At 56.6% G+C, this 16,309-nt stretch overlaps 7 protein-coding genes across 7 annotated transcripts; 3 read left to right on the top strand and 4 right to left on the bottom strand.

Moving 5' to 3' along the window:
* Window positions 1–39: 39 nt before the first annotated feature.
* On the bottom strand, window positions 40–566 carry BCV69DRAFT_296616 (RNA-binding domain-containing protein; the record flags this gene model as incomplete). The annotated part of the gene is made up of 2 exons (XM_025494022.1): window positions 40–204; window positions 273–566. The coding sequence occupies 2 exons, from the start codon at window positions 564–566 to the stop codon at window positions 40–42; spliced, it is 459 nt and encodes a 152-aa protein (XP_025349795.1).
* A 412-nt stretch (window positions 567–978) lies between these two features.
* Window positions 979–3,143, top strand: BCV69DRAFT_280226 (hypothetical protein). Its single transcript, XM_025491538.1, has 3 exons — window positions 979–1,069; window positions 1,154–2,356; window positions 2,441–3,143. Exons 1-3 carry the CDS (start codon window positions 1,024–1,026, stop codon window positions 3,016–3,018), a joined length of 1,827 nt encoding a protein of 608 aa, XP_025349794.1. The 5' UTR covers window positions 979–1,023; the 3' UTR covers window positions 3,019–3,143.
* A 178-nt stretch (window positions 3,144–3,321) lies between these two features.
* BCV69DRAFT_280225 (hypothetical protein) lies at window positions 3,322–5,702 on the top strand. Its single transcript, XM_025491537.1, has 2 exons — window positions 3,322–3,666; window positions 3,749–5,702. Exons 1-2 carry the CDS (start codon window positions 3,355–3,357, stop codon window positions 5,522–5,524), a joined length of 2,088 nt encoding a protein of 695 aa, XP_025349793.1. The 5' UTR covers window positions 3,322–3,354; the 3' UTR covers window positions 5,525–5,702.
* Window positions 5,703–5,943: 241 nt separating this feature from the next.
* BCV69DRAFT_280224 (elongation factor Tu) lies at window positions 5,944–8,019 on the bottom strand. The gene is made up of 4 exons (XM_025491536.1): window positions 7,862–8,019; window positions 7,662–7,745; window positions 6,384–7,574; window positions 5,944–6,298 (listed from the first exon to the last, which is right to left on the bottom strand). The coding sequence occupies exons 1-4, from the start codon at window positions 7,953–7,955 to the stop codon at window positions 6,267–6,269; spliced, it is 1,401 nt and encodes a 466-aa protein (XP_025349792.1). The 5' UTR covers window positions 7,956–8,019; the 3' UTR covers window positions 5,944–6,266.
* A 313-nt stretch (window positions 8,020–8,332) lies between these two features.
* BCV69DRAFT_305284 (transcription elongation factor Spt5) lies at window positions 8,333–12,025 on the top strand (the record flags this gene model as incomplete). Its single annotated transcript, XM_025494667.1, has 2 exons — window positions 8,333–8,705; window positions 8,793–12,025. 2 exons carry the CDS (start codon window positions 8,333–8,335, stop codon window positions 12,023–12,025), a joined length of 3,606 nt encoding a protein of 1,201 aa, XP_025349791.1.
* Window positions 12,015–14,479, bottom strand: BCV69DRAFT_92602 (seven-hairpin glycosidase). Its single transcript, XM_025495642.1, has 3 exons — window positions 13,280–14,479; window positions 13,075–13,202; window positions 12,015–13,006 (listed from the first exon to the last, which is right to left on the bottom strand). The coding sequence occupies exons 1-3, from the start codon at window positions 14,282–14,284 to the stop codon at window positions 12,343–12,345; spliced, it is 1,797 nt and encodes a 598-aa protein (XP_025349790.1). The 5' UTR covers window positions 14,285–14,479; the 3' UTR covers window positions 12,015–12,342.
* Window positions 14,401–16,066, bottom strand: BCV69DRAFT_305273 (ketol-acid reductoisomerase; the record flags this gene model as incomplete). The annotated part of the gene is made up of 4 exons (XM_025494666.1): window positions 14,401–14,585; window positions 14,688–15,614; window positions 15,712–15,744; window positions 15,845–16,066. The coding sequence occupies 4 exons, from the start codon at window positions 16,064–16,066 to the stop codon at window positions 14,538–14,540; spliced, it is 1,230 nt and encodes a 409-aa protein (XP_025349789.1). The 3' UTR covers window positions 14,401–14,537.
* Window positions 16,067–16,309: the final 243 nt, after the last annotated feature.

The raw sequence follows: 16,309 nt of genomic DNA, 5'->3' as shown, positions 1-16,309 counted from the left end.
TGCTGATCTGTCCCCAATCCCATCCTCTCTTCCTGTGGTCTACTGCTCTCCCCCTACCGCTCCTTCTTGCAAAGGCTCATCCTCGGCCCCTCCGCCAATGGGCTTTGCGTACTTTTTGATCCACTCCTCGTCCTCCCACACGGGCTTGTTGCCCCCGGAAGCGGCCGTCTTGAGAGGTTTGGCCTGATTGACGTTTAGGATGCGCTGTGGAGGTTGGAGTCAGAGTAAGTCTGCTGAGTAGAGAGTGATGCTTTGGGAATGCGTCTACTCACCCCGCCTAGCTCATTGAGGTGCATATTGTCAATCGCGTCCTGCGCCTCCTGATCTGTAGAGAAGACGAGGAATCCAAATCCTCTGTGACCTCCACCACCACCACCAGGAGCTTCAAGCATAGGTTGAGCGCCTACATGTCCCTCTCCAGCCGCACCACCACCGCCGTGACGGGGGAGCTGTACATCGACGATGTCTCCAAAGGCGGAAAAGGTGGAGACGAGGGTGTCTTCTGTGATGGATTGAGGTAGGCCACCGATGTAGATTGTGCGATTGGAGCGGGTGGGGTCGGACATGACTATAAGCAATTGGCTGAGTGACCTATCAGCCGTACGTATTGGTGATGGTGACCTCGAGGAGATGCGGAAAGAGCGCAAGGACATGTGAGCTTTGCTTCTTCGGCCTTGGCTGCGCGCTTCCGACGTTTCACACACGCCACGCCACACAAGGCGGGGAAGCGGAGAGTTGCGAGGTGGAGCTGCAGTGGAGAGGCAGAGGAATCCCATCCCACATTGGACCATCGACACCTTCTGCTCACTCCATCACCATCACCATCACCGTCACCACCCCTGCCCTCCCACGATGCCCATCAACGAGACACTTGCGCTATGGGAGGCATATCGGATGCACACTTCCCCCGATGCCTACACCTTTGAGCCAACGATGGGTGGGAGTGGAGCAAAGGCAAAGGAATATCTCACCATTCACCGTAATGCTCAAGATGGAGAGAAGGTCTTCTCTACCAGTGGAAGCATGCCGGAGGATAGTGGCAGGAAAGAGAAGACAGTCGATGTGCTTGGTGGGCAATGGTAACGGGGTGGGCTGCCCTCAACTGCTCAACTCATTGATGCTCACCTCCGTCTTTCCCCCCTTCCCACTCTAGGAATTCTCGGCGTGATCCCGCTGCACACTACGTCCTTCCTCGTCGTCATCACTTCGCGCTCTCACGTCACCACTCTTTTAGACTCTCCAGTATACATGGCGACCGATTTCAGAGTATTCCCCCTATCTTCCAAGGCCGATCGACACCACCCAATTGACCGGACTCTGTTGGGCCTGCTCAAGTCTCACCTCTACTCTGCCCCCTTCTACTTCTCCTATGGCTGGGACCTCACTAGCTCTCTGCAGCGCCAGGCCAGAGTGACCAAGCAGGCAGGCGAAAAGGCGGTACCGGCATGGAAGCGGGCGGACGAGAGGTTCTTCTGGAACCACTACCTCAGTGAGCCACTCATCGAAGCCACTAGGACTGCCGGTGGACCGGATCTGTCGCGCTTCATCCTTCCCTGCATTTTTGGCTTCCTCTCCGTAAAGACAGCCACTGTCAATGGGCATGACTTTCTCTTCGGCCTTATCGCCAGGCGGTCCCGCCACCGCGCCGGAACTCGATACTTCTCGCGAGGTGTCGATGAGGAGGGTAATGTGAGCAACTTCAATGAGACGGAGCAATTTGTCATCCTCGACCCTCCTACGTCAGACGGCGGAGCCTCCAAGGGCCACATCCAGGGCAAGGTCAAATACAGCTACGTCCAGACGCGAGGTAGTGTGCCGGTGCACTGGGCTGAGGTAAACAACCTACGCTACAAGCCCGATCTGGTAGTCATGGAGAAGGAGGAGACCAAAGATGCTACCGCCAGGCATTTCCGCAATCAAGTCGACTTCTACGGCGACAACTACCTTGTCAATCTCGTCAACCAGTCTGGGTATGAAAAGCCAGTCAAGGAGGCCTACGAGAAGGCAGTCGATGCTCTGAACAATGACCGGGTTCACTACATCTACTACGATTTCCACCACGAGTGCAAGGGGATGAAGTTTGAAAAGGTGTGGGACTTGGTGGAGAGACTGCAGAAGATGGGCTTGAAGGGTGACGACTGGTTCGAGTACGATGAGGGTAGCAAGGGAGGCAGTATTGTCAAGGAGCAGAGCCATGCCGTTCGCACAAACTGCATGGACTGTCTAGACCGGACCAACGTTGTCCAGGGCACACTGGGTCGCTGGGTACTGACGTACCAGCTGAGGAAGGCGGGCATCCTGGGAGAGGACGAGTGGATTGAGAAGAGCGAAAAGTTCATGTATCTCTTCAGGAATGGTGAGTGGTGCAGCTGTCAAGAGGGGAGTGATTGTCAAGAGACCACCAGCACTGACCTCCCCGCCTCGCTGCCGTCTTTCACAGTCTGGGCCGACCATGCCGATGGAGTCTCGCGAGCCTACTCGGGCACAGGCGCTCTCAAGACCGACTTCACCCGCACAGGCAAGCGCTCCACCGAAGGTGCGATTCAGGACGGCGTTAATTCCATCACCCGTTACGTCAAGAACAACTTCTTTGACGGCCCGCGTCAAGACGCCTACGACCTCTTCACCGGTAGTTGGAAGCCAGAAAAGGGCGTGGCAGGAACTAGGCGATCCCTCACGCTGAGGGCCATGCCGTACATCCTGGCCTTCTCCTTTGCCATGGTCCTTGCCGGCCTCATCCTCCCGCACCACGGCGATGAGCACCACTATCTCTCCCTCACCAGCTACCTCGCCATCTGGTTCACCGTCCTGACCTTTTCCCTCCGCTTCATCCTCGACCAAGGAGTAGAATTCGTCGCGTACCCCTCCCTGCACAGGGACAAGTACGATGAGTTGATCAAGTACAATGGCAAAGGATGGAGTTCCGGACGTCATGGACGCGGGCCGGGAGAGAAGTGGGGAGGGAATCGCAAAGGGGGGAGGTACGTTGGCGGAGATATGGCCAAGGTGCCGCAATAGACGCAGGGCCGTGCAGAGGGGCGTAGCACAGTGCGGGACCCCGCGACGAAAGAATAGAGGACTCTGTTGTGATGGTACGGGACACGGACTCTGCGCTACGTAATACCATTCTCTTGAATTCCCGTACCAACGTCTCCAGCGTAAGAGGCAGGGGCACAGTTGTGAAGTGCCAGGAGCGGAAGGGGTCCAAGATTAAATTTAGGCTTTATGCGCCTCGCCTCCACCCCCGGCGATCTCGCCGAATTGTGAGATGGCGGGGTGCACAGCCGAGTCAGCAGAGACGCACCCGATGCTACTCTCCCTACCCATTCCACCCAACCTCGTCGTGCTGGTCCGATGTCCTATACCTCCACACCAGAGGCTTCGGAAGAGCAGAGTCATACTCATGGATGGTCGAAGCAGGACCTGCAAACGCGTTGGCATTCCCTGTCAGCAGCCATCGCTCGCTTTGCCCCACTTGCAGCAGCATTGATAGCTCCTGCCTCCACACTCTACGACATCCCTGCGCTGACCCAGCACTGGTACTCTCTCAATGGCGTGCCTCAAGAGGATCCACAGGCAAGCTTGATTCTGAGTGCAGTAGGCTTAGCCACTAGCATCATCGCCAATGCCTTGCTGGTGCTAAGGTTCACTGTTCACCTACCAAAAGTAAGTCTGCGCGGGACCGCCATACCGAAGCAGCGGTCAGTGCGCACAGCAGCTCACCGCGTCCTTTTGCATCCGTGTCCAGGCCTGGCGTCTAGCCATTGTCGTCTCCACTGTAGGATGGCTGATGAAGACGATCTTGGCAGTGGCAAACCTAATCACATTCGGCGCCTTGACGCGCAACACTGCGGGCTACGCTTACGACGAGGGCTTCTGGTGTGCGGTACTCTCGGTCATCCTGGCCGGATTCATCTCCTTTCTACTACTATTCCACGTCATCTTCCATGACAATGACCTACCGGACGAAGAGATCAGGTTTCAAGGGCGAGCCTTCATCACCAGTGAACTCACGCTCTTTGCCTTGATCGCCCTCGAGGCCCTCATCTTCTCACAGATCGAAGGCTGGGCTTTCTTGGATGGAATCTACTTCACAGTCGTGTCTCTACTCTCCATCGGTTTTGGCGACTTCTCACCGAGCTTCGCATCTACTAAGGTCCTGCTGTTCCCTTTCGAGCTGGCGGGCATTGTTCTGATCTCTAACCAGATATCACTCATCGTCAGCGCGGTGAAGGATCGTGTCGAGGAGCGACGCAAGCAGTGGTACGAAGCGGAGGGAGACGTCTTGAACAAGTACAAAGAGAAATTGGAGGCTCATAGCCGTCTGAGCAAAGGCCACGTCCAAGACCACGACAAAGACACACTGAAGCGCTTCGCCGAGCGAGGCCAGGTCGATTTGACAGAGGCAGACGAAAGCTCGGACATTCTTAAGCAGGAGATTGCCCGACTCCACCGCCAAGCTTCCCATAATGCCGCCATGTCCCAGCTATTTGATCTGTTATGGTCAGCTGGTGTTCTGGTCCTCTTCTGGGTGGTAGGAGCTATCATCTTCCATTTCATGGAAGGGTGGTCGATGGGTGATGCCTTCTACTTCAACTACGTCTTCTTCCTGACCGTGGGCTACGGAGACTTTTCTCCTGGGACACCCGTCGGAAAGACCGTCTTTGTCATCTGGGCATTGATGGCTGTGCCCATCATGACCAATTTTGTCGTTACGACAATCCAGGCTGTTGTCGAGCGTCTCAGCAAGCTGCTTGCCCTGACGGCGAGGGAGAAGCGCAAGGAACGCCAACGCATCATCGACGAATACTACGAGAGCCATGAGAACTATTTGCTGTCCGTTCGGGCAGGGACCGACGCAGGCCATGACCGTAGCATCGGGGACGAAGAGGCCTCTGCTGGATCGTACCCGGAGCGGGTCACTGCACAGCAAGGCCTGCGGAAAACCGTGAGCACCTCAAGCCAGCAGTCGCAGCAGGATTTGCCACCTGGAGAGAGAAGGACCAGTGAACGAAGACAGCAAGTGAGACAGAGGAGCAAAGATGAATCCCTTTTGCCTGAGGCAAAAGACTTCATGCCGCCTGCATTGACAGCCGGAGGTAAAGTTTCAGAGACTGAGGAGGCCGCAGCCGACGAAGAGAGCAAGACGGCAGAAGGGCTTCGCCACGTACTCGGTCTGGCGAGTTACCTCGAAGCTCAAGCTCGAGCTCTTCTGATTGAAAACCTTCCCGAGGTATCACCCGAACGCCTACTTCTTCAAGCCGATACCAATGTTCAGATCTCACGCTTGGCTTCCCTCGATGAAGGCCTTCCGCCTTGGTTGAGCGCTCTGAGGAGAAGCATCAAGCAAGATGAGCGACTGCAAAGGATCAAGATTTACCGCATGACCTATGCGAAATTCCTCGTCGCCGGCTCAGATATCATGAAGCTCGAAGGGGACAAGGCCGCATTTTGGGAAAGGAGACTTGGTCAGAAGATTGAGCAGCAGAGGGAGGGAGGGAGGAGTGATGTCGAGTCTCAGTGATCCATGATGCCAGAACAGAACAGAACAGATGCTTGTACAATGATGCAATTCCTTTCCTTACTGATCACCGAGTAATTGTAAACGAGCCCATGGTTTCGTCGGCCTTGCGTGCGCAACCTGACCTCGTGTCTCCTGCTTGCGCCGCCACGCCGAAGCGACCGCCTCCCCTCTGGACATTGGCAAGAAGGCCCGTATGTCGCCACCGATAGAATGATCATCTCCTCATGGTGAAACTGTTTCGAGCGAGTTGATAAAGTGAAGTAGGTGGCAAAATTGCGGCTAAGCGCTTTCCATCTTGGCCCGGCATGAAGGTGCTACGATCAGTAGGAAGCTGATGAGCACCGATTTAAGGGCCTTATTGGGGGGGTGGGGGTGGGGGTATGAGGGTATGATAGAGGATGCGGCGATCAAGGAAAGAAAGCTAGGAGCTCAAACGCAACAATGACCATACTAATTCTCACACTGAAGCGGAGCGTCAGTTTGGTTGCGGTGCGGTTGGGAAGTGGTGTGATTGGACTGTGCCAAGGTGTTCCAAGACAGGTGTAATACATGCTCTCTTGGCACGAGCTGGCATATAGGGAGCAGACGGAGATGCAGGCCTCTACATAGGCATGCGGCCTTCGGCCTTCTCGCAGGTAGTGTGCTCCTCTATGCATGCTAATTTTGGGGTCAATGTTATACAAGGAATGGGAAGATGCTGCTCTCGAGGTCGTAAATGGTCATCGTCACTTGTGGCAACTCTCTACATGAGCTTGGTCACGATACCAGTGCCGACTGAGGGGTGAGGAGGCAAATGGAGTGGGGGAGCCGCAACTGTTCAGCACAATGCCATGCCGAGATTCATACGTCTCTGACTCACCTGTTTTGCCACCCTCACGAAGGGTGAATCGAGAACCTACTTCAAGGGCAATGTCATGAACGAGCGTCGCAACCAGATCCACGTTGTCTCCGGGCATCACGAGCTTCTCGTCTGCATCGGGGGTACCCTCTGGGAATGTCAAGGAAACAGTCACATCTGAAGTCCTGCTGAAAGCCTGGGGAGAGTAGCCGTTGCCAAAGGGAGTGTACCTGCCGCCCTCTTCCTTGGTGAGGATATAGCACTGAGCCTGGAACTTCTTGATGGGCTTGACGGAGCCGGGCGCGATCAGAACCTGACCTCTCCTAATCTGCTCTCGCTTGATACCTCGCAGCAGAGCGCCCATGTTGTCGCCGGCCTCACCGCGATCGAGCTCCTTGTGGAACATTTCGATACCGGTGAGGGTAGTCTTGAAAGAAGTTCCCATGCCGACAATCTCAATCTCGGATCCCTTTGTAATCGTACCCCTTTCCACTCGACCAGTCACGACAGTGCCTCGTCCGGAGATGGAGAAGACGTCCTCTACTGGCATCAAGAAGGGCTTCTCGAAGTCTCGAGGAGGCTGCTCCAGCCACTCGTCAGTAGCGGCCATGAGCTTCTTGACAGCCTCGGCTCCGATCTCTGGGGTCTTGCCTTCCAGGGCAGCCAACGCCGAGCCCGAAACGATGGGCGTGTTGTCTCCGTCGAAGCCGTAGGTGCTCAAGAGCTCCCTCATCTCCATCTCGACCAGCTCCAGCATCTCCGGGTCATCCACCTGGTCCACCTTGTTCACGAATACAACAAGCTTCTTGACACCGACCTGCGATGCCAAGAGCAAATGCTCCCTGGTCTGAGGCATCTGTCCATCGGTGGCGGAAACGACGATGATGGCTCCATCCATCTGGGCGGCACCGGTGATCATGTTCCTGATGTAATCAGCGTGACCAGGGCAGTCGACGTGGGCGTAGTGGCGGTTGGCAGTCTCGTACTCGACGTGGGCAGTGGAGATGGTGATACCTCGAGCCTTTTCCTCGGGAGCCTTGTCAATGGAGGCGTAGTCTACGAATTTTCCTGAACCTGCCTCGGCAAGGACCTTGGTGATGGCGGCGGTGAGTGTAGTCTTGCCGTGATCGACGTGGCCAATGGTACCAATGTTCATGTGAGGCTTGCTTCGGACGAACTTGCTGCCAGCCTCAGCAGCATAGGAACGGGCGACTGAATGGGTACAGGGCAGATAGAGTCAGTGACCTGCATGCATACCAAGAGAGCATGGCTCCTATGAGCTCGTCCTCCACCACTCACGCTTTGGCAGATGTACGGCAGCCAGGGCAGAGACATTCTGGCGCGGGCTTCTGGGTGTCCTCGAGGTGAAAGAGCGCGCGATTGCTGAGCACGAGTCGAGGTGAACAAGTCGAGGAGTCAGTACGACAGAGACCGCAGACGGCAGCATCTACCTAGGTGGCTGCCAGTAGCGCCTTTGGCAAGGGGCCGTGCAAACTCACCTGGCACAGCAGCAGCTACGGCGCGCTGGGCAACAGGAGCAGCGGCTGCCTGTCTGGACAGGGTCCGCGGAAGCTGAGAGCGCAGGAGTGACATGGTCGAGGTGGGATGAGGATGGGCGGAGGGGAGGAGCAAGGCGGAAGGAGTGGGTGGTGGTAGCAGCTGCCAGGCGGAAGAAGTGAGGTGAGCGTAAGAAAGGTCGGAAAAGGCAGAGAGAGGCCACTGCGCGCGCTCGGCTCCGCCCCGGGAAGGAGGAATCCAACACCTCCAGTAGAGGGCCAGCATCGCCCCCCACCACTACCGCCTCCCCCCCTCCTCCTGCACCTGATCCTTCATCTATACCATCCATCTCACCTGCAATCTCGCTCCTTGTAGACGACTGATCATCTGAGGCTGCACCCCTCATCCTGCTCACTGCGTTCCGAGCGAAGACCTGAGCACAAGGGCTGCACCAAGACTCAAAGTCAGTCAGTATGTCGGCTGCCGCGCCTCGGAACGGAGACGCCGAAGCGCTGGCCAGGGCATTCGATGAGGATGATGACGACCAGAAGCCTTCCCAGGCAGCTCAAGGCACTGCGAGCGAAGAGGAAGACGACGAAGATGAAGACGACGCCGCTCCTCGATCTCGTAGACACTTTGACGAAGAGGAGGACGACGAGGAAGACGACGAGGAAGACGACGAGGACGAAGAGGAGGAAGACGAGGAGGACGACAGTACGGGTAGAGATGGGGGAGCCCGCAAAAGGAGGAAGCGAAGAGGTGGCAATCGTTTCCTCGATGTAGAAGCCGAGGTCGACGAGGATGAAGAGGACCTGGAAGAGGAGGAAGAGGAGCTGGCCAAGGAAGGTGAGTGCAACCAACCGTGGCCTGCGCCGAGGCGATGTGCTAATACTTCTTACTTGTGACCGTCTTTACAAAACTCCCTATCCGCAGATGGGTTCATTGAGCAAGAGTTGGCCGAAGAAACCGAGTCAGCTCGTCGGCGTGATGCCGCTGACAATCAGAGGTTGGATCGCCTGCGTCGTGAACAGGAAGACAAGAGCGCCGAACAGCTCGCCTCTGAGCTCAACGAGCGTTACCGCCGATCGGCACGCTACGCAGCCCAGTCTGACTATGCCGAAGTCCCTCAACGACTCCTCATGCCCTCCGTGGATGATCCGAAGCTTTGGTCGGTGAAGTGCAAGCTGCTGAGGGAGAGAGACATTGTCATGACTCTGTTCCGCAAGCAAGAAGCTCTGGGAGGGTCTCTCGGCTTCATCTCCGCCTTCTGTAGAGACTCCGTTCCAGGAAGGATCTACGTCGAGGCAAGGAGTGCTGGAGACGTCCTGGAGGCCTGTCTCGACATTGTCGGATGCTACGCCCGATCGGAGCAAAATCTCACAATGGTTCCAATTGGAGAGATGGCTGATCTGCTCAAGATCACCAAGCAGCAGTCCACCGTCAAGATTGGTGGCTGGGTCAGGCTCAAGCGCGGCAAGCACGCCGGTGATCTCGCCCAAGTCATCGATCAGGCAGAGAATGGTGAAGACGTCGGCATCAAATTTGTGCCACGTATTGATATGACACCGAGAGAAACTACGGAGACCTTCATCGACAGGAACGGCAAGAAGAGGAAAAAGACTGCTGCTGCTGCTGGCAGAGCATTTGGAGGCTCAGTACACCGCCCTCAGCAGCGCTTCTTCAACCCAGAAGAGGTTCGCAAGGTGTACCCCGGTGCCGACAGGCCTGTGAAGAGGGGTGACAGAGAGTGGGTGTTCCAGAAGGACACTTTCAAGGATGGATACTGTGAGCGCGATGTCCGGATCGATCATCTCACACTCGACGACGTCAAGCCCTCCCTCGACGAGATTACCAAGTTTGCGGGCAACGCTTCCGCTACATCTGCGATCAAGAAGGACGAGGACGGTAGCGGGACGCTATCCTTGGACTCGGCACATCCAGTCGATTTGCAGATGCTGGCCGATGCAGCGAAAGAGTCGTCGACCACGACGCTGGAAAGGGACGACGCGGTAGAAGTCTTCGAGGGAGACCTCACTGGGGTTGAAGGTACCGTTCAGAAGATCAGCGGCAATGTGGTCACCATCCTGTTCAGCAAAGCTGACATGAATCTGGTGAATCAGACTGCTGAAGTGTCTTCATCTTCTGTGCGCAAACGCTTCCGCCCTGGAGACCACGTCAAGGTTACCACCGGCAAGCACCGTGATGAGACCGGTTTGGTAGTCAAGACCGAGGACAACTTCACAACGTTCCTCTCCGATCTCACCATGTCCGAAGTCACCGTCTTCTCCAAGGACCTTCGTCAGGCCACTGAGGTTGGCTCAGGTGTCAATGACATTGCTGGATACGAGCTCCACAATCTGGTACAGCTCGATGCTCAGACTGCCGGAGTCATCTTCAAGATTGAGAGGGAGAGTTTCAGAGTACTCGACCAACTGGGCAATGTCCTGACAGTGCGTCCACATCAAATTTCGATGAAGAGGGACACTGTTCGAGCCGTCGCCCTCGACAACGAAGGCAGTGAGTTCCGAGCCGGAGACAAGATGAAGGAGGTCGAAGGGGAGCATCGAGAGGGGCAGGTCCTCCACATCTACCAGTCTGTTCTGGTATTCATGCACAACCGTGATGTGGCAGACAATGGCGGTGTCTTTATCTCGCGAGCCCGCCAACTCGTACCCGTCGCTCCGAAGAGCACTGCTTTCCTCGGCAACGGAGCGTCCAAAGGCTCGACTGATCTGTCAAAGCAGAATCCGCAATTGACGGCTGGACTGGATGCTGCTCAACTCACCGGCGGAGGAGGAGCTGCATCGAGTATGAGAAAGACAGGCCGGGATCCCCTGCAGGGGAAGACTGTTTCCATTGTAAAGGGGCCATACAAGACGTATCGCGGTATCATCAAGGACACGAATGGAATGATGGCCAGAGTCGAGCTTCACACGATGTCCAAGATTCTGACTATTGACATCAAGTCTCTCATTGAAAGGGATCCTCTGACAGGAAAAGCCAAGCCACTTATGGGAGCTGGAGCTGGTGCTGGATTTGGTGGTGATAGGGCACCACAGACTGCCAATCCGTATGCTTCTGGTCCAATGAGGGCTGCCAATCCCTACGCTACCCCATATGCGGGTATGGGTGCTGCTACACCCTATGGAGCTTCTGGAGGCGGAAAGACACCAGCACACAATCCTTACGATGGCAGCAAGACCCCGGCGTACGGCGACGGCAGTCGGACCCCAGCGTACGGCGCTTTCGATGGCGGCAAGACCCCTGCCTATGGAGGATTCGGAGGTGGTAAGACGCCCAATCCCTATGCAGCCATGGATGCTCCTACGCCCTCCGGTAGCAAAACCCCGGCCCACTATGGCGGCTACGGAGGCAAAACTCCCAACCCGTACGCCAGCAATGACGGGTCGAAGACGCCTCACTATGCTGCGCCGCCGCCCCCTCGTCGATATGGGGATAACAATCCGTATGCTTCTGCTCCCACGCCCTACGGAGGGTCGGCTCCAACACCATATGGATCGGCTCCTACTCCTGGCGGTAGCGGGCAAGGCTACACCGGTGCTCCCACTCCTGGCATGTATGCAGGCAACCCTTATGCTGCTCCAACACCCGCTGCTCATCAAGCCGGACCTGGGGCACGAGCGTGGGGAGCTCCAACACCCGCAGGTAACGGTGCGTTGGCTGCTCCAACTCCAGGAGCTGGACCGGGCGCTCACTACGGTGCTACGCCCGGAGGCTTCAGCGCTCCTACGCCGTGGGGAGGTCACGGCAATGGCGCTGTTGGAGCGCGCCCTAGTACCCATCTGGAGGGAGCTGACAAGCCACTAGCTCGTACGCTTGTACGCATTGCCAAGGACGGTGCCTCGAATGCTTCCTTTGAAGGAGGCCGATTGGATCGAAGCGTGGGTACCATTGTCTCCACCTCTGCCAACGGTGACACAGCCACGATTCGTATGGATGCAGGCGAGGTGCTGCAGGATGTGCCCATGAGGTTCATCGCACCACAACGACCGAATGGGAGCGGCGAAGTCTGTCTCATTACCATGGGTGAGCATCGAGGCAAGAATGCAAAGGTGATGAGTGTGGACGGCAATGACTTCATGGTGACACTGGACAGCAAAGAGATGGTGGTGGTGCCTCCCGGCGCTCTGGCGAAGCGAGCCTGAGTCTTTGCGCTATATGCTCGCACGTGCCTTTGCACTCTCATGTGATCACCGAAATCAACGTATTCAGCAAATAGAGAGCCGCGTGAGAAACGGAGCATTGTGCGACGACACAGCATGAAGACCCTGCCAAACCCCATCAGAGGCTCCTCTATCAATAGCCTACTGGCATTGGAGGAGCGGCAGATCGAGTGCGAGAACCTAGATGTCTCTGTGACAGGTCCCGGTCGACGATAGGGACGTATGGACTAGTCACAAAAGGAGTCGCGACACATGCGCTATTGTCAGTGTCAGTCCTTGCGAAAAAGACGTCCGGTCACTTACAATGGCCCTGCCTTTGAATCAGCCTGAATCTTTGGCTCGTCGGCGTCTTGCCGCCTTAGTGGGTGAGCCTCGGTGTTGAAGACCCATTCATCGAGGGAATAATAGCTAGGGGAGGTGAATGTGAGGTAAAGATACTTGAAGACTTCAGCGTAGAGGAAGCTGCCCTGCTCATTCTCCCACGCCGCGGCCCATCTGCCTTGCCCCTCGCCGGACGGTCTTGCGTTTACGTCGCACAGCGAGGCCCACCCTGATCCAGTCTCCAGTACGTCGGAGAGAGACTGGAAGATGGTCCAGGCTATATCACGCCACATCTGATCACCGGTGATACGCCAGGCATAGAATATGGATTCGATGGCCTCTGGGCCATGGTAGTAGCCTTTTGATATCGCCTCGAATCCGTTGCGTTCGTATGCCCTTTGATCCTTTACACTTCCCTTCCCCTCTTGACTTCGATACCGCCACTCCTGCGGGCCAAGACCTGAGGCAGTCGCGAGGAACGTCTCGGCACATGACTCAGTCAACTCCAGACCTGCAGTGGTCATCGCTGGCTCAGTCAGATGGCGACCCATGAGGGCAAAGAGCGAGCCAGCAAAACACGACAATTGCGATTGCCTATAGATGGGACCAGATGAGGCTGTGTAGTCGGCAAGGAAGGTGAGACTGGGTGCAGAACATCATGATCAGCCAGACTTTACAATTGCGCTTCTGCTATGGCTCGACTTGCTCACTTCTTCTTACTGCCCCCGCTCTTCGTAATGAGATGTTCTCTGGTAGACATCCACGCTGTGTTGAAGGTGCTGAGATAGGCCTCGTTGTCAATAGAAGTATCTCCAAGGAACAGAGCTTTGGCAATGTACTGGGGCAGAACGTCCGGGACAGGTCTCAGCAAAGGGAACGGGTGTTCGAGCGTCTTGACTTGCCTCGTCTGCTCACCTCATAGTAGCTGTCACCACCCGGCCCGTAAGTCACCAGCGTGCCCGCTTTGCCGCTCACCTTGCCGCTCACAGCATAGACGTTGCTGCCGACGAGACCTGGGAGGACATCTCCTGCCTGCATCAGTGCCCTCTGCGTAGCCCGGACCTTATCGACATATGTCCTGTTGCCAGTATGAGTCGACAAACGAGACCATTCGAGCAGCAATGTACCAGCTGCCGCCAGACTGCCAGACTCGAAAGTGTTCCGAGGCTGACCCTTGTTGATGTTGACATAGTTGTAAGGGATTGCGTAGACAAATCCGGGGAGTAGGGACTGGGCGATGCGCTCTGCCTGCTCCACCAGCCAGTGATGCTTGGGCGGTAGTTCCAAGAGCTCCCACGTCGATAGAAGGGAGCCAATGTACCGAATGGTAGCCTCAAAGACGGAGATGCAGCCTGTGCACCTGTCACCACCCTTTGTGCGAGTAAAGTCGAGATGCTGGGTGAAGTTGAGCGCCCGGGCAAAGAGGTGACTGTGCTTGTCTTCGACGTGGATGTCCATAACGATCATCGTCGTGAGGGAGTCGATGATCGTCGCTCCAAAGGCGCCTATTCTTCCCTGATTGCTGGAACCCGAGAGGGACAAAGGCTCGAGTATGTTGCAGCCCCAGGCATGCTGTGAGTAGTTGCCATAGTTGGTGAGAAAGGCAGATTTGACGGCTCCCATCTTGGCCACATCACTGCCTGGTCCTTCGGCAGCGTGCTGTCCATTTCCCTTCTTTGACACGGCCGCGGCTACATCGCTGGCGTCCCATTGTACTGGGTGGGAGACTTCACGTTGGTAGGGAGAGCAGCGATCGGAAGGTCTGCGAATAGTAATGTAGAGGATGAAGGAGAAGAGACAGGTAGCTGGAAGCAGAGTCCATAGGACTCTTCGCATCGCACGATGGCGTATGCGTGCAAACAGGGGCATCACAAGCAACGGTGTAGTGACGAGATGGACATTCAGGAAGGCTGTACGCATCGCACTCTCCGTCGGTCATAAGAAGTCGGGCGAAACAGGTCGTCATTCAGGGCACGGAGGACCATGAGCCATTTGGACCCGTCAGGTACATCCGTCAGTCGTGGGAGCAAACAGGGGCTGAATTGCGCTTTGATCGGTCATGTCGTTAACGTAGCTGTACATTCAAATAGCGCTGGTTGGCAATGGACGGCTATGCAAGCTATAATGACGGTCGTACCAAGGGCAAGATCTGATGCGAGGGTTGGAAGCGCATCTACTTGCCGGGTCGCAGGGCTCGGACGGCCTTTCCGCAGACCCACATCTGGAGATCGAGGAGAGGGAACGAAGGCAGTGGTCAATACAGCAGCCAGAGAGAACTTGACCTCACAACATCGTCGCCGCATCTCGACTCTCATGTACTCACCTCCTGGGCGCTGACGGCATCTGTCTCCTTCTGGTAGTCCTCACGGTAAGTGGGTCGGCCAGCGAACTCGAGGGTACGCCTGGTCTCGCTTCCATCCTTGACTCGGGCGTACAGCTCCTGGAAGACGGGCTTGTTGGCGGCCTCGAACTTGGGGGCCCAGTCCAGGGCTCCTCGTCGGGCAGTAAGGGAGCAGGCGTTGTACATGTAGTCCATACCCTTCTCACCGACGAGGGGGTACAGAGACATCAGAGCCTCCTCACAGGTCTCGTTGAAGGCTTCCGATGGGGAGTGTCCGTTCTCTCGCAGGACCTCGTACTGGGCCTTGAACATTCCCTGGATACCTCCCATGAGGCATCCACGCTCACCGTAGAGGTCAGAGTACACCTCCTTCTCAAAGGTGGTCTCGTAGAGGTAACCGGAACCGATGGCGATACCCATGGCAGTAGCACGCTCGAGAGCCTTGCCAGTGACGTCCTGGTGGACGGCAACGGACGAGTTGATACCACGGCCCTCAACGAAGAGGGATCGGACAGTCCTGCCGGATCCCTTGGGGGCGGCGAGGATGACATCGACGTCGGAGGGGGGAATGACACCGGTCTGGTCCTTGTAGACGATGGAGAAACCGTGGGAGAAGTACAGGGTCTTGCCCTTGGTGACGTACTTCTTGAGCTCGGGCCAGGTCTCGGACTGAGCAGCGTCGGAGAGGAGGTTCATGAGGATGGTACCCTTGGTGGCAGCCTCCTCGATGGGGAAGAGGTTCTTGCCCTCAACCCATCCGTCTTCGAGGGCCTCCTTCCATGAGACACCTCCCTTTCGTACACCAACGATGACGTTGAGGCCGTTGTCACGGAGGTTGAGTCCCTGACCGTGTCCCTGGGATCCGTAACCGAGAAGGGCAAAGGTGTCGTCCTTGAAGTAGTCGTGGAGCTGATAGGTGGGTGGGGGATAGCGTCACAAAGAGCCAGACATCTCGTGTGAGCTTTCTGCCTCGGTCGGCCTGTCTTTCGTTGCATCTGCTACTCACCTTCTCCAGAGGCCAGTCAGCTCGCTCGTAGACCTGTTCAATGGGGAAGAAGATGCATGCGCAAGAAGCCCGCAGATTGCACCATCAGTATCATAAGAATGCCTGCGACATCGTTTCCCTTCCCTTGACTCACCTTCTCCTTGGTGCCGGCAAAGTCAATGGTCTTGACACCCCTCTTCTGCTGGAGAGGAGCAGAGACGGCGGCCCTGAGGGCGGGTGCGGCAATGGTAGCGGTCCTCTGCGATGCGGCGAGGGCAATGGATCGAACGGCCTGCTTCTCTACGACGTGCTGGGAAGCGACGGCGGATCGGAAGGCCGAGGTGGAAGAGCGGAGGGCTGAGCGTGAGAAAGACATGGTTGTGGTGGTATGGTATGGGTGGACGTTGTACGGGTCGCTGGTCTCACCGTCGATGTTGGAATGACTCGCTGCCCCGCTGCGAGTTTTCTTTTTCCTTGCTGCCACTTCTTCCGACCTGCGCCGCTCAGGGGGGAAGGCGGCCTCTGCTCGCGTGGCGCATCCCAGCCAGAGAAGGCCACGCACGCAGGACTCACGTGATCAGACCCCGACGCACGCACAGACGGAGTTATCACAAGTAGA

This window comes from Pseudomicrostroma glucosiphilum (assembly GCF_003144135.1).
Source record: "Pseudomicrostroma glucosiphilum strain MCA 4718 unplaced genomic scaffold BCV69scaffold_2, whole genome shotgun sequence".
In the NCBI taxonomy this organism is placed as follows: domain Eukaryota; kingdom Fungi; phylum Basidiomycota; class Exobasidiomycetes; order Microstromatales; family Microstromataceae; genus Microstroma; species Microstroma glucosiphilum.
The sequence above is the reverse complement of the archived record's forward strand: the minus strand, read 5'-3'. Positions and strand labels throughout refer to the sequence as shown.